Consider the following 15322-nt stretch of genomic DNA (forward strand, 5'->3'; position numbering starts at 1 on the left):
GATGGTGGTGGTAGCGGTGGCGGTGGCGGTGGCGGTGGCGGTGGCGGTGGTGGTGGTGGAGGAGGAGGAGGAGGAGGAGGAGGAGGAGGAGGAGGAGGAGGAGGAGGAGGAGGAGGAGGAGGAGGAGGAAGCGGTGGTGGTAGTGGCGGTGATCAATCCGCCGACTTCTGGCGATTAGTAGCGGCTAACGAGGTGGGTCGTTCGGGAAAAAGCGCGGGAAAATAAATCGCACCGAGGAGGTCGACAGGCACGAATCTGTGTACGCGCGTCCGTGTGACCGGCATCGTTCGCCGGCCGGGTATTCGGATATGCCACCTGATGCGCTGCGAATGGGACGACCGCGCGGCGCGTCGGCGCGTTTCCGCGATTTCTCGCGCGAGGACGCGGCGCGCTCGCGAGGACGGAGAAGACGACGATTCCGCGGGCGAGTAGGAGGAGGAGGAGGAGGAGGAGGAGGAGGAGGAGGAGGAGGAGGAGGAGGAGGAGGAGGAGGAGGAGGAGGATCAATAAGAGAGAAGCGATGTACAAACGAGTCGCCGGAAGTCGGCCGACGAGATAGCCCATCATCGTCCCGACCTTCTCTCTCTTCTTCCTCCTCCAGCCGTTCTCCCTCCGCCCTCCGTTCCCCGCTTGTCCCTCATCGTCGTCCCACTCCAGCGACTGCCACACAAGCGACGTTCCCCAAGTTCGCTGGAACGTGGGGCACTATTCTGCTGCGCGCGACCCACCGCGATATTTTCCGGCCTGAAGGCTCTCCTTCTCGTCCGCGCGAGCGTGAGCGACGACGCGTGACCGGAGCGACGCGTAATACAGCAAGGTGACGGCGGCGGCGGCGGCGGCGGCGGCGGTAGCGACGAGATGAGAGAATATTCGTCGACAAATTAATTTCGCTCGCGCCCGTTCGCCGTTTACGCGGCACGCTCGAGTTCAAGGTCGTGGGAACGGGCGCTCGCGCCAACTGTCACTCCAGCAAGTGACGGCGAGCGCGGCTGAAAGCGGCGTAAAGCAAGAGCCCAAGGGACGGCTTTGCGCACATCCACGTTTACTCTTCCTCCTCCTCACCGATACCAGCACGATAATGTAACAATGTAACTGTAATCGGAGAGTTCAGCGAACTCTCTGCGCTCAATTTCAATCGACCGGCTGACCGGTTAGGTTGGACGTCGGTGGAGAGCTCCGGTATCGGAATTCCTAGTGATTCTGCCCGATTCTTGTACCGGAGACGGAGACGGAGACAAAGGAGGAGAATCAATCGCAGCGAGATCACGCATCGTCCGTTCTCCGGTGAAAGACTCTTTATTCCTCGGCGACATCGACAGGGAAGAGACATAAGAGCGGCGCGCAAAGTGCGAGGCGATCAAACGCGGATCTCCTACGACGGTGATCCTACGACGAAGACGGACGGAGTTTCTCTCTCAGGGAGCAGTGAGTCATCATCGCGGCGTGGCGCTCACTTTAGCGGGCGGGCTCAAGTGACTCACCTTGGCGGGCTGCTCCGACGACGATTGAGCGTTGTCGTTGTTCTTCTTGAGGCATGGTGGCCGGTCGGACTGTCGAAAGAGTCTGCCCTCCTGCAGCACGAGTCCGCGATCAACCGCACGCTTGGCGGACAGCCTGAGAGCGGTCCTGAGGTCGCCATCGGACTCTTCCTCGACCGTGTGACTCTGCCTGATGTACTTCTCGATGCTCTTAAGGGTAGAACCCTCGCGTTCGCCGAGCTCGCGCACAGCCTTGCCCAAGACCTTGCTGAGGTCCGCGGACTTGGTGACTCTGAGCGGTTTCGACTGCAAGCCGCACGGGTCTTTGTACGAGGACTGTCCCTTGTTGAATATTTTCAGCACGTCGCCACGCTTCACGGAGACCTCCAGGTGTTCGGCGATCTCCTCCTCGTGGTAATTGTGGTGCTGGCGTATCGCGTGGCATATTCGCTCGACGCTCGGCCGCTGCTTCTGAGTACGTATTTTCCGTATCGCATCGAGGAACCAGGCCGTCCAGGTCTCGGGTGTCTCCTGCTCGCCCATCGCGTCCCCGTCCTCGGTGACCGAGGCGCGGACGACGCGACAGCGTCGACGAAGTCACGGCTAGTGCCCACCTCTCTTCGCCGGGTAAAGGACGTCACGTTCGCCGACCGCGACGTTCACATCCTGCTTCTCGGGGGGCCTCCGAAGCTCGGCTTCGAGAAGTTCTCGCCCTCGCCCTCGCTCGCGCTTCCTCTTCTTCTTCTTCTTCTTCTTCTTCTTCTTCTTCTTCTTCCTCTTCCTCTCCTCCTCCGCCACGCCGGCTATCGCGCTGACCCTGAAAGCAGAACAGACACGGGGTTGTAGAGGTCGTGCGTGGGAGTACTCGAGTACGAGTTTTTCGGCTCCGCGTTTCGTTCTTGGCGGCATTAAACGGTGCCAGATAATATCTGACATTGCCGGCTTTCGGCTAGATAGCTAATCGACAGACGACCGCTATACGTGCTGCCGCGATCGAATTATCCGCTATCGACGGGAAGAGGACAGGTCTGTTTTCCCGACAAAGTTGCATGTCCTGACGTTTGGGGGAATGTAAAGAGGAAAACGGAAAAATTATGAGCATCTTCAAAGTAGGTAAACTTCAAACTCTAAACTCTTGAAACTTGAACTTCCCTGAGTGAAATCTCACTGGAAACGGATAAAACTGAAGGGGGTAATTACATGCGCAGCAGGTCGTTTTTAAGGCAAATTTTACGAATTTTCTCAATAGAGACGGTAGGATCAAAATAAACTTGAAATTTGCACAGTGTATTCATTAACGTTCAAAGTATAAAATACATCTGTTACTATCTATATAGAAAGTACACATAAAACTTCAAACGCTATCTAACTTTGAACGTTTATCTGGAAACACCATTTTCTTAAACTGTCGACACGATTGTGCAAAAACCACTGAACCGAATAACTCGAAATTTTTACACAATATAGAGTAAACATATAGTTTTCCGCCCCTATCTCGAACATAGTTATATTTTATTTTATTTATTCTTTTTAATATGATTATACAAGTTGAAAGAAGTTTAATTCTCGACTACTTTGTTTGTATATATTGTCATGATTTTTCCAAACTTGGTTTCAGTGCCTTCATTTTGGTACGGGCTATAGTGGCAACCGTATATTTTAAAAATCTTTCTCACTTTTTGGTTTCAGAATAGTGAGAGGCCCGGAATTGTGTCGACAGCAAATATAGAGCTCGCAAACGAATGACTGCGTTTTTATCTATAATTACAAATCGGATCGGTTCTTGTGATTCAATAAAATTTATTTTATACTTAATAAACATTAACGAACATACACTGTGAAAATTTCAAGTCCACTGATCTTACCGTTTCTGTTAAAAAAAAAAAAAAATTTCGTAAATACTGCCTTGAAAACGGCCTTTCGCATGTAATTCACTCCTCAACTAGCGATAGTGAGCGATAGTGAAAGTACCACCAGAAGCAGCACGCGGAGTGCTTCATTCGAGCTTACGAGTAAACCCTGGGGGAACGTCAGACGCTGATTTGTTTTCAATTTTTTATAGTTATATTTTATGTTAAAATATGAAGAAATCTGTTATCATTTTTAGCTTAAATTAATGTTTTCAATTTTTTCAAAATTTTTCAAGTTTTGCACAAGTACACTATTTTATACATATTTAAAACAACATTTCTTAAAAATATATATATCTGATTTGTTGAAACTTGCACACACATGTCGCCGGTTATGAATCAGAACCATTTTATAAAATTCAAAATGGCGGATTTAATATGGCTGACGTCATTGTTGAAAAAGTGTTCAGTTTTACGCTAAATTCAACGTTGGGCTCACTATCCGGCAAACAAGCTCATTTTAACGTCAAAATCTGGTAAAAAATGGACAAGAAATAAACAAAAAAAGAATGAACAAAAAACTTCAGAAATTTCGAAAAAATGAATTTAAACTAAAACTGACAACAGATTTCTTTATACTTTGACATTAAAAATAACTATAAGAAATTGGAAACAATTCTGACATTCCCCAACTTGTTTACTTGTTAGAGTGAATTCTTATCCTATGCGAGGGAATATTTCCTCGATTAGAACGAATTTGTCAAGCACGTCGAACTCACTCTTCAAGTTCGAGTGAGAATGTTCACTCGACAAGTCAGAGTGGAAGAATTCCACTCTGCATGACCGAAAGATCACTCAGGCTCGAGTGGCTCGACAGTCGAGTGGAATTTCGCTCGAAAAAATTAAGAAAGAGAGAAAGAGAGAGAAAGCTAATGTCGATCCTGCGGGAAAGACGCGCGACAAAAGTCAAAAGGTCAAAAGTCAAAAGGTTGCGATCGACTGACCGGCCATGCTCGCAGGTCAATCGAATTTTCCACCTAACGACGACGAAGGAAAGGAAACGTCGCGGCGATTGAGACACCCCGAGACAACCCGACTTTGCAATCCGCGCGATCCCTTCCTCCTCTTGCGCGGGGTCGCCATACGCGAGGGATAAATTTTGCCAAATTACTCGCGGCTATATTCGTGTATTCAGAATATCCCTCGACCCTCGCGTGCGCCCACGGCCGACAGAATCCGAGAACTCGCGCGGCCAATTCATGCTCCCCCCCCCCTCTCCGTGGCCCTGGATTTATACGTCCGTGCTTTCGTCTTTGTTCATCCGTCGCTCGCGCGCGATTCGATTCTCGCGCTCGGCGCTCACGCGATTTTCGACTCGGCCGTAAACGATCGTCCGTCGGTTTTCCCTGTGAGCGATGAACTTTCTCCTGCGCGCGGCTCTCGTTGCGCCGCGTAGCTGCGTGCATGCGTGCGTGAGGATAAAATATTTAAAATCACCGTGGCCGACGGCAATATTGCGCAACGCCGAGAACGCGAATTGCAGGCTGCGCGCAGCTTATTAAGTCGGTCGCGCGCAGCCGACGTGTGCGAGCGCACGCGATGCGACGCGACGAGACGCGACGACGATGAGAGGAAATTCGGGAGCGTCGCGGCGCGAGGTATGAGCGAGATATATTAGAATGAGAAACAGAGTCTCGACGGATCGATTGGTTGGACCGAGATATATAAACGTGCCGAGGTGCCGCCGCACGCCGCCAACACACGCTGGACGGGGGGATCTCCTCTCCGCTCCAATCGCCGCTCCTATCCGCGGATCTTTCTCAACTTGCGGTAGAATGTCTCTACTCTCGCGGCTCGAGAAATGTCGCAACGCGGATCGTCACTTGGGCGTGTGAGCTCTAGACCGTTGTTAAACCGTTAATCGGGGATTCGTGCACCGGCTCTCTCTCTCTCTCTCTCTCTCTCTCTCTCTCTCTCTCTCTCTCTCTCTCTCTCTCTCTCTCTGCGTATCAGGCTGATTCCGAAGCCGTTTTCCCGATACGAGCGACGCTGCGCGAGTAGTGTCGACGCGAACGACGCGGGAACTTTTGTATGAATGAACGGCGAAGACTTTTATATGAATTGACATTGTATTTTCGATACCGCCGATTTTTCCCAATTTTTCACAAGGGACCGCGCGTCGCGCGTTTATCACGCGAAAGTCGCTTGCTTTCGAGATCTGAACAGCGACGCTGCTCAGCAATCGCTCCGTCAAATCCATGACTGAGCACGTTGATTTTTGGCCGGGAAAATCGCGAGTGGCTCGGCGAGACGGACCGGCGCGCGGAGAGAGAGAGAGAGAGAGAGAGAGAGAGAGAGAGAGAGAGAGAGAGAGAGAGAAAGAGACGTGGTGAAAAACCGGCTGGCTTTTGTTTTACTCTCTCTCTCTCTCTCTCTCGCGCGCGCGCGCGCGCAGCCGCGGTCGAAGCGTGAGAAACAATGCACCGCATCACGCCACGTGGCTCAAACGACGGCCACGTGTATTCACCAGGCGTTTATCTCACGTGCACGAGTCGCACGAGGAACGTAATTTTCTCAGGCATGCTGCGGCTTTTTCGAGAGATATCGATCGGCGCTGTTAACAGGAAGAGGAAAAAGCTCAGCCGATCGTCGTTTCCCTTCTCGCACACGACGACGTCTGCGTCGCTGCGTTTTCCACCTATACGTTTCACACCACGATCGATCGCGCTCGTGTTAACAACCGCGAGTTGAAGGCGAGACTAACGGTCAGGGGTCATCGCACAAGTTAAAAACCGATTCCTATTTATCTTCCAATCGGAGCGCACGAGAGACGACACGTGGAAGATATGACAGACACCTTACACACGGGGGGGGGGGTGTCTTCATCAACACAACGCGCCGCCGGCTGTTTTTCGCGATTAAACACCTAATAATAGTTACACGCAACTAGGCTAAGTGAGAGATCAATTAAACAAGTCGGTTAATATCTCGATTTCAACAACGAAGCGAAGGACGACGACGACGTTTAGGAACGCATCGCGGCACAATTACGGGCCAGTCTCAAGCGGGCACCATATTGCTCCCCCGACTTCCGGAAAAGGCACAAAAGGCGGCGAAAATGGCGTTTCCCGTTGCCCGTGCGGATAGAGTACTAAACATCACGAACGGACGTGAACAGGGTCTCCCTGGGATACGGGAGCATCGATTGCAGCACGATTTCGCGCGAGCTGCCGGAGGCGACACACGGACGATTGATTATACAAGGAGAGAATAAACGTTGTGTCGACGACGGTAGAGATGCACCTGTGATCGGCGAGAGTTGACCCAGGCCAGTGATAATAAATATGCCGGCGCCTTGAGTGCCAGGCACATGCCAGGCCGAGGAAAAAAAAAGAAAAGAGACTGCCACGTACGACGATGCGCACCCAGTTAAACCGGCTTCTTGTTCTCTTCTTTCTAAGCCCTCACTATATACACCGTGTTCTCGCAACACGTGCTCGTTCTATTCTGGCGAACGAGCGCGCTCACGCTTTCGCTATAGAGCCGCCGCTCGGCGCTCGGCGGCGGCTTCCCGCCAAATCCCCACCGGCGCTTTCCGGTGTCTTCTTTTTCAACGGCCGAGTCGGCGAGAAAAATCGCCATTCATTGGACGACGATCCTCTCTCGTGAGCGGGGTATCGAGAAGACCGTCGGTTCTCGAGAGTGAACGCGAGGAGAAATTCGCTCGCTTCAATCAGCGAGCTAAACACAATTCACGTCGATTTACGCGAGGTGAACTCCTTGAGAGTGTCGCGCGATCAACAAACGAGTGTGTCCTTTTCTTTTCTTTCCTTTCGTTATTGCTATTATTTTTTTGGGTTAGTTCCTTTTTTTGGGTGAGTTTTTTTTACTATTATATCTTTTATACACACTGTAAAATTGTCGGCGCTGCTTCCGCCGACTACTTTCCGCTTCGCACAAATCGACGCGGAATTTGTTTTATGACGCGCCCGATTGCCGAGTGTCCGATATAAGATAAAATTTAGAAAAGGAAGAAACCGCACATTGTTGCACTTAGCTTCGCGATCCGTATAACCATCACCGGGAAATGACGCAATCAATTCGCCGACGCACTCGCGCACCACAAAACACGCACATGTACAGGTCTTTGGTTTGTTCCAAAGCTCCGTCGCGCCGTCTACGTTGATTGGCGCTCGTCTCAATTATCCCAATCTTGTTGCTCTGTTTACCTTGGGGCAAAACTATAAAAAAAAAGGAGACAAAAAAACGCCAGGATGAATCTATGAAAATAAAACGAAACAGAAAAAAAAAAGAACAACTAACAACGAGCCGCTAATTTAAGCAAGATTGATCGTGGCAACGTCGATTAGCGCTAATCTGCCTTTTAAAACCAACTTCCTCCGGCCGTTTCATGGCGAAGAGAGATCTCGCCTCTCTGTTTATTTTACGCACCGGGCTCTCCAAGTCGAAGAGATTAAAGCGTAATCGAGAAGAGAGCAGGAAGGAGCGGCCGAAGGAATCGGAAAGCTTTCAATCACAGCGGACAACACGAGGCTAGAGTGGCGCAGAAAGGTTAAAAATGCGTGTCAATCGCTGCGAGAGAGAAACGATCCTCCTCCTCCTCCTCTTCCTCGTCGTCGTCGTCGTCGTCGTCGCGTGTTGCGCGCGCGAAACGTCAATGGGACGACCCGCTCGTTTATCGTGGCTTCAATGAGAGAGAGAGAGAGAGAGAGAGAGAGAGAGAGAGAGAGAGAGAAAAAGATACCATAGTACTCGCAGTAGTAGTCTTTATTACGCGTCGCGACTTTAATCCTCCATTGATGATGGCGCGCGGTCGCCGCGTTTTTTCAGCCCGGGGAAAGAGATTACACGGCGGCGAGAGGGATGATGTTTTGACGTTTCGTCTCGCTTCGCTCGCAGAGCAGCACCCGAGGCTGATCGCGCGGCGACGAGCTGTGTCCGAAAACGACGTGACAACACCGCACACCTGAAGCACGTGACGACGCTGCTCACAGGAATGACAATATTTTTGTTACGACGGTCTATTCCACAACAAACGGCGCCGACGGCTCAACACGCCCGGGAGAGCTCGCGGCGCGGATCGCGCTTCTCTCAATCGACCGACTCGGCACGCACTTTCGCTTCGTATCCATTTAAATTTCACTACGCCGACGTAAAGCTGACGAACGTGAAACGTGACAGTCGGCGTACCGCACCGCGGTGGGCCCCTCTCTCTCTCTCTCTCTCTCTCTCCCCATCGTGTGCGTATTTGTGTACTCTACCCGAGAGTTTCCGTATCGCTCTGAAATTGAATTCGGACGGAATTACTGCGACATTGACGCGACTTGATGAAACCTTCGAGAGAGAGAGAGAGAGAGAGAGAGAGACTTAATGAGATGCAATTTCCGAGCGAGACGATTGTTCGGCCGCGGGATTGCATCACACAAACTGTCGCGGGACGAACTCTCGCTGAGTCTCCGTGCTGATGTCACTGATATCTCAACGGTGACTTCATTAGGAAGTATCTCTCGCTCGCGAATTCGACGAGGCTGTCGCGCTCCGTTTCGAGCACCCTGAGCATCCGACCGCCGAGCGGCAAAATGATGAGAATTCTCGCGGAGAGAGAGAGAGAGAGAGAGAGAGAATCATGAGACGCGCACACGGGTTCCAGCAGAGTCGGCGATCATGAGTCAAGGATCGATCACTGCGAAGACGAGGAAGGACGATGAGAAAGAGAGTGAGTGACGCGGAGGAGAAGGAAAGAGGCCACACGAGAGTGGCCGGGCGGGCACAGGCCGCGGACGCGCTTTTGCTCTCCTACAACGGCGCGTGTTTCTCCGCTCGCTATCTTATTAGGCGAAATGAAATACCGGCTGAACGAACACGTCCGTCTATTTGTCCGCCGTTCGTCCGGTTAAAGACGACGGATGGGGCCGAGGGCGAAGAGAGGCCGCCGGCTGTGCGTGTTGTCGGGGCCCCTCTCACTCAGCGAGCGAGAGCGAGTGAGTGAGCAAACGCCACGACCGTATGAGCGAGCGAGCGAGCGAGCGAGCGAGCAGCGGCGGCGGCGGCGGCGGCGGCGATGACGACGACGACGAACGACCGACCGATCGACCGACCGACCGACGGAACGAGAGGACGTGAGAAGAGCGGAGAATGTGTGTGTGTGTGTGTATGAGAGAGAGAGAGAGAGAGAGAGAGAGAGAGAGAGAAAGAAAGAGAGAGACAGGGAAGGAGGGAGAGAGGGAGGGAGGGAGAGAAAGAGAGAGAACGAGCAGCTGCCGCCGTCGTCGCTACCGAAGAACGGTTTGTCGGAATGACCCTAAACTGCTGTTGCTCCGCTTTGCCGTCGCTCGGCGAAGCGTGCACGCACGAGAAACGTGCGTTGCAACCGCCGTCGACGTCGTCATCCTCGTCGTAGTGAACTCGTCCGTTCGCCTCGGTCATTCGGAGGTGACGCGAATAGAAGGAAAAAGACGAACAAAGAGACAGAGAGAGAGAGAGAGAGAGAGAGGGGAGAAAGAGGAGGAAAACCGAATAAAGATCGATCGATCGGTCTTGCGGCGACTTGCGAATTTGGCGCGCGATGGAGAATCGTCGCCGCGACGGATATGGTAACCCACGGCGGCTCATCGTCGTCGCCGTCGGCAGCCACGATTCCGACGGGTAGCCATTTTGAGCGAATATTCTCGCACGGGCAGCACGCCGAGCGTTCCGTAAACGCCCTATAATTGAGCATCGACGCACGGACGACGACGTCGCGCGACCCGAACACTGCCGTCGGCTGCGCCGTCGACGCATCCGGCGGCACGACGGCCGTCGCCAACGTACATGACGATCCGCCGACGGCACGGTCGCGATGGTCGCGACGGACAAACACGGCGCGACGAATGGGCGAAAGTCCGCTGCTCGACGCACGCTCGTCACCGACGACGCTATCGGACGCGAGGTCGGAACGTCGAGGCGGACGGGGAACGACGACGACGACGACGACGACGAGACGAGCGGGATCGTCATCGCTCGAGCGACGGGCAGCCATCTTGGCGGCAGACACACGGCCGCTTTTCGAACGTTTCGCTGACTTCCTCCGTGCGCTCGTTCGCGGCCGTTTGACCACGCGTGGCAACGACGACGGTGTCGTCGAGTCCGCATCGTGGACACGCACGTTCTCTACGTGGCCGTCCGCTACGTTTCCCTCGGCGCGTACCGCCTTTGCGACTCTGGTCGTGCGTGGTGAAAAACGGCGAGGAGACGTTACGCCGTCAACTGCACCACGTATAGGAACATCCTCCGTCTTTTTTCTCTTCCTTTCCCTCTCTCTCTGTCTCTCTCTCTCTCTCTCTCTCTTTCTCTCGCTCGCTCTTTCTCTCCCTCTCTCTCTTTCTCTCGCTCGCTCGCTCGCTCGCTCGTTCACTCACTCACTCATTCACTCACTCACTCACTCACTCGCACATACACGTTCGCACGTTCGCTCGCTTGCTGGCTCTCTCGCGCCGCTGGCAAAGGAGCGAGCGGCCGACACCGTCGCTCCGGGTCCCGTATGCGTCGGACAACGGCGACGACGGCCGATTCTCGCGTGGTTTTCACCAGGCAGAGCCTACGCGATGATGCCCGTGCGGGGCCGTGTTACCTGGTCACAGTGGTTCCATCGACAGGTAAATCCACGAGCACGACGTTGGCACGTATCACCGAGTATCAACGACACACGGAACGCGTAATCACGATCACCAATTATCTCGCGCGACAACGGCGTCACATTTCATACAATCAACAAAGTTACTTGACAAAGATGGCGGACAGCGCGCGGGGGTTACACACTACGCGCACGCGGTGGGGAGCGTACTGCGCAACTCGCCGCGCGCTCTCTGGCACACAGCGGCGGAAGTACGAAGCACGGATAGCCGTAGCGGCACGCGTTCGCCTCGACCAATCCCCGGCCCCGGTCTGCGCCTCACTAACACACTAACGCGCTCTCTCGGCCGGTCACACGTGCGTCGCGCTGCTGGCCGTATCTCCTTGCCGTTGTGCGCATGTGTGCTGCAACGAGTGTGCGGCGTGCGTACATGCATATGCAGGTACGGATGCACATAACATGCTGCACATTGCACGTAATACATGCAATGTGTGTGTGTGTGTGTATGCGAGACGTACGTTTTTTACGCGATTGCGCGCGCACTGCGTGTATATCTGTACACTCGCCTGCAAAACGGTCTTAACACTTGCTCCCGACACATCTCGAGACGCATCTGACGTCCAATGGCAGAACTCATCTTTCGCGAATGACTAGAGAATTGATTCTCCCATTGGACGTTTGCTGATTTCCGACATGCGCCGCGAAAAAAGTGTCCAATCGTTCTATAAACGAGTGTACCCGCATATGGATGCGTGTGTGTGTGTGTGTGTGTGATGCGTGTAAATATGTATAGCCGGGTGGTGATATGCCACGACCGTGTGAAATACGAATTTATGCTCACACGTATACGCGAGTACCTGTCCTCCTATGCATGGTGTGTGTATGTGTGCATGTGAAAGAGAGAGGAAGATGAAAGAGAGAGAGAGAGAGAGAGAGAGAGAGAGAGAGAGAGAGAGAGAGATAGAGAGAGAGAGAGAGAGAGAGAGAGAGAGAGAGAACGCTCACTACGGCACGGCGATTTGCCGCACGGCGCGACGAAGAAAGCGAAGAACGAGGCCGATCGCGCGCGCGGCAGCGAGAAGATGCAACGGCCGCGGCGAGCACGCGGTTCGCCCGGCTCGAAAGACTATGGCCGACCGCCTCGCACTCGCTTTAATCGCTCTCCCAATTGGGCTGTCGAGTTGCGCCCCGACGGATGCCACGCAGTGCAGCTGGGAGATCCTTGTCAACGAGGAGTCGGCAGGGCCGTATCATTCGTCATCATTAGCCCGAACCCTTGCGTTTTCATTTCTCCTTTCTACCTGTGCTCGTTCTTTTCTTTCGTCGGCCCCTCCCTAACAACACGAACTCGTGTTCTTACTTCAAGCCCAAATTAGCATGAAAAAAATACAAGGGACGCGTAAAAAACGTTAAGGAAATCTACGGATTTAGAAAACTCACGAGTGATTCGCGTTTCATCGTCCAGCCGAAGTGATTGTTGTTCTCTTTGTTGAAGAGAGCCGGAAAGATGTCTCGAAGAAAAAAAAAACAAAAGAAAAAAGGCGATGGTGCAAATGGTCAATTATCGTTCGAATTATTCGACAGAGAGAGAGAGAGAGAGAGAGGGAGAGAGAGAGAGAGAGAGAGAGAGATGAGCTCGTCTCATCCACATTGCATGCGGTGTAAAGAAAGTACCGGTTGAATTTCGTGCGCCATGCGGTGAACGGAGTGCGATACAAAACGCGCGACATGTCCTGTGCGATTTCATAATGAGATTATTGATTTTTTTAAGAACTATCGTCTCCCTCGCTCCCTTCCTCTCGTACTCGAGCGGCCATCCGTCCTCCCGCCGCCTCTTTTCTCTGTCCATTTCTACGGCTCGATATGTCTCTATCCTGCTCGAAACTCCGCAGCTTCGCCGTATATATACACACCGCGCACGCGTGCCGCGTCTCGCATAATTGAATACAACACACACCGCCGTGCGCGGCGATATCATACGGTCAGCGGTCGTACACGCGGAGCTAACCAGCAAATTCTCGGTAATATCTACATACCCGGTGATTGTATTGATTTTCCCTCGACAGTGTATGTAAATTAGCATGCCGCGCCGCGATGTAAGTGCGCGCGTGCGGGAAATTCTGCGCAGTTTATGTTCTCGGGCGGATAGCCCGCCCGGGCAAATCAGGTGTCTACAAATAAAAAGCTTTAGCTGAGCACACAGAGATATTCTTCAATTACGATTATCGACACAATCCCCAAAAAATTGGCTTGCAAAATAATTGCACTGGCGCGACTCTGACGCGGTAATTCGAGTCGATCGGTCCTTTTCTCCTTAATTAAATTAGTAAATTCAACTCTGACCAATTCAGGGGAATACGTGTACACACGGACAAATTATTAAGAGACAATATATGTAACTCTGTGTATTTTTATACCTATAATTATTTACGTACGTGAGACAGACTTGATTGACGAGAGATCGAAAAAATCGAGGTAGAAAAAACGATTAAGCCTTTATTAAGTACACATTATCGCTACTTTGGCATTTATTAAGACTGGAAATTTGGTTTTCCTTCGTAAGTACACCCGGACATTTGCACGATCTCCGTGGCCGCCCAGATTCCGCACTTTGTACAAGTTTCTATACTTTTATCTTGTACGAGTTGCGCGAGAAAACCTGAAACGATTATAATATCGCGGTTAATAATCTTACCAAATTCTCGCCGCGTATAACGCGTCAATCAAGGAGGGAGGGAGAGGATCGCGAATGCTCACCGCCAACGAAAGCGTCGCCAGCACCATTGGTATCCACAACCTTCTCCTCTGGCAGTTTTCTAACGGGATATTCCGTCACCGTGCCGTCTTTGGCTACAAGCACCGGCTCACAGCCTTGCGTTATAACGACGATTCGTTTCCTCTTGCCGTTGATTTTCTCCATCTCCGAGATTTTCATCGCGATCTGCTTCCTGTCGGTCGCGCCGAGGTTGTTTACCTTCGCGAATATATCCGCTTCCGTTTCATTGCCAAATAATATGTCCACGTACGGCAGGGCGGCTAACATCGGCGTTTGGAAGTATTCGCACAGGAACGGTGCGCTGAGATTCATCATGAACAGTTTGTCGTTCTCGTGCGCGTGTTTGGCTACCGTCTGTATGGACTCTGGACTGACCGTCAAGAAAAATCCCTGGAGCGCAAAATGTAGAACTTTGTAACGTAGTATACGGTTATTTCACAAGTGTATCCTTTGGTCTTACAATTATCCAAGGAAGTCTGCTGTCTACTCACCGATACATAAATGTACTTTGCGGCTTCTATGAGCCGTTTGTTTTCCGGCTTTTCAATGTGCGACTGTGAGAAGCAATTCGCTGCCGCCAAATTAGCGCACAAAGAGCGTTCTTTTCCCGTAATAAGAACCGCGCATGTTCCAGTTGGTTCCTCATCGACGTACTGATATCGAACATTTAAACCAGCTGCGATTGCTTTATCCTCCAAAATCTTGGAGTATTTGTCCCTACCGACACAACCCATGTAAGTGGCTACATTTGGTTTCTGCAGGAGCCACTGTAAGTTACAGATTTTAATTCTTCACTACTCTGCCTCACAGTTTGTTCCTATATTCCTAATTTGTTATGTTTAAATAACATATCCTGTAGGCATCGTAAGACTTACTTGTGCTACTCTCATAGTATTTTGTACAGATCCACCTGCAATAAAGTCAGCTTTGTACAATTTAATCAATTCCTCGTAGACAGGTTTGTGCTTGTCCTCGGCCAAAATAGCATTGTTGGACTTTAGGTCATATTTCTTTAAAAATGCATCATCTACAGTTGCTGAGATATCGAGCAGGGGATTTCCCATGCCCAACAGCAGTCCTTCTCTGAAATGATCAGATCTCATTAAGTACATGTTTCTGACAAGTACACAAAATTTTATTTATAAAGCTATATATACATATATATATATATATATATCTATAATTTATGAAATTCCAATATTTATACGATATTGATAAAATTATAGAAGTATATATTAAAGAAATATATATATTACTTTGCACACATTTTTTTATTTACTCTCAGTGCAGATCATCCGATGTAGAAACGTCCACGTGATAATTAATAATACAATATACGAAATACACATTCGACACATTTTTAAATTACCGCACTGAACTTTGCGATTCAACCGCGTCGGTGCGAATCGACCCTGACGATTACATAACCTGCACTTCTGCCTTCGCGAAGCGCGCTCGTGGATTTTGTCCGGCATGGAACATTGTTGATGTTGCAATTATCTCAATTTCAGAAAAAAAGGAACACTTTGTTGCGTTTATCATTTTCGCAAGAAAATGGTCGAATTTTCGGCGGTAAACCTCATCG

The 15322-nt window shown here is 51.2% G+C and overlaps 2 protein-coding genes across 12 annotated transcripts in view; both read right to left on the minus strand.

Annotated features, from left to right (window-relative positions):
* enok (histone acetyltransferase enoki mushroom) overlaps nucleotides 1–12334 on the minus strand; it is a 30152-nt gene extending 17818 nt beyond the window's left edge. For 2 of the 9 annotated variants that reach the window (XR_003112686.1, XR_003112685.1), the window contains exons 1-2: nucleotides 10959–11591; nucleotides 1482–2295 (exon numbers count right to left, since the gene is read on the minus strand). Coding sequence is in view for 7 of the 9 variants with exons in the window: in XM_025297334.1 (XP_025153119.1) it covers nucleotides 1482–2021 (540 nt within the window). In the remaining 2 variants the exon portion in view is untranslated. The other 7 variants (XM_025297334.1, XM_025297339.1, XM_025297340.1 and 4 more) reach the window with 7 other exon arrangements.
* A 1103-nt stretch (nucleotides 12335–13437) lies between these two features.
* Nucleotides 13438–15322, minus strand: part of Adk2 (Adenosine kinase 2) — a 3779-nt gene continuing 1894 nt past the window's right edge. For all 3 annotated transcript variants that reach the window (XM_011151792.3, XM_025297284.1, XM_025297283.1), the window contains 4 exons: nucleotides 14613–14820; nucleotides 14229–14504; nucleotides 13719–14127; nucleotides 13438–13620 (listed from right to left, as the gene is read on the minus strand). In XM_011151792.3, the coding sequence (XP_011150094.1) occupies nucleotides 13493–13620; nucleotides 13719–14127; nucleotides 14229–14504; nucleotides 14613–14820 (1021 nt within the window). In that variant the 3' untranslated portion in view covers nucleotides 13438–13492. The remainder of the gene's footprint in view (nucleotides 13621–13718; nucleotides 14128–14228; nucleotides 14505–14612; nucleotides 14821–15322) is intronic.

The sequence above is a fragment of the Harpegnathos saltator genome, unplaced genomic scaffold (assembly GCF_003227715.2).
Source record: "Harpegnathos saltator strain DR-91 unplaced genomic scaffold, Hsal_v8.6 scaffold174, whole genome shotgun sequence".
Classification (NCBI taxonomy): domain Eukaryota; kingdom Metazoa; phylum Arthropoda; class Insecta; order Hymenoptera; family Formicidae; genus Harpegnathos; species Harpegnathos saltator.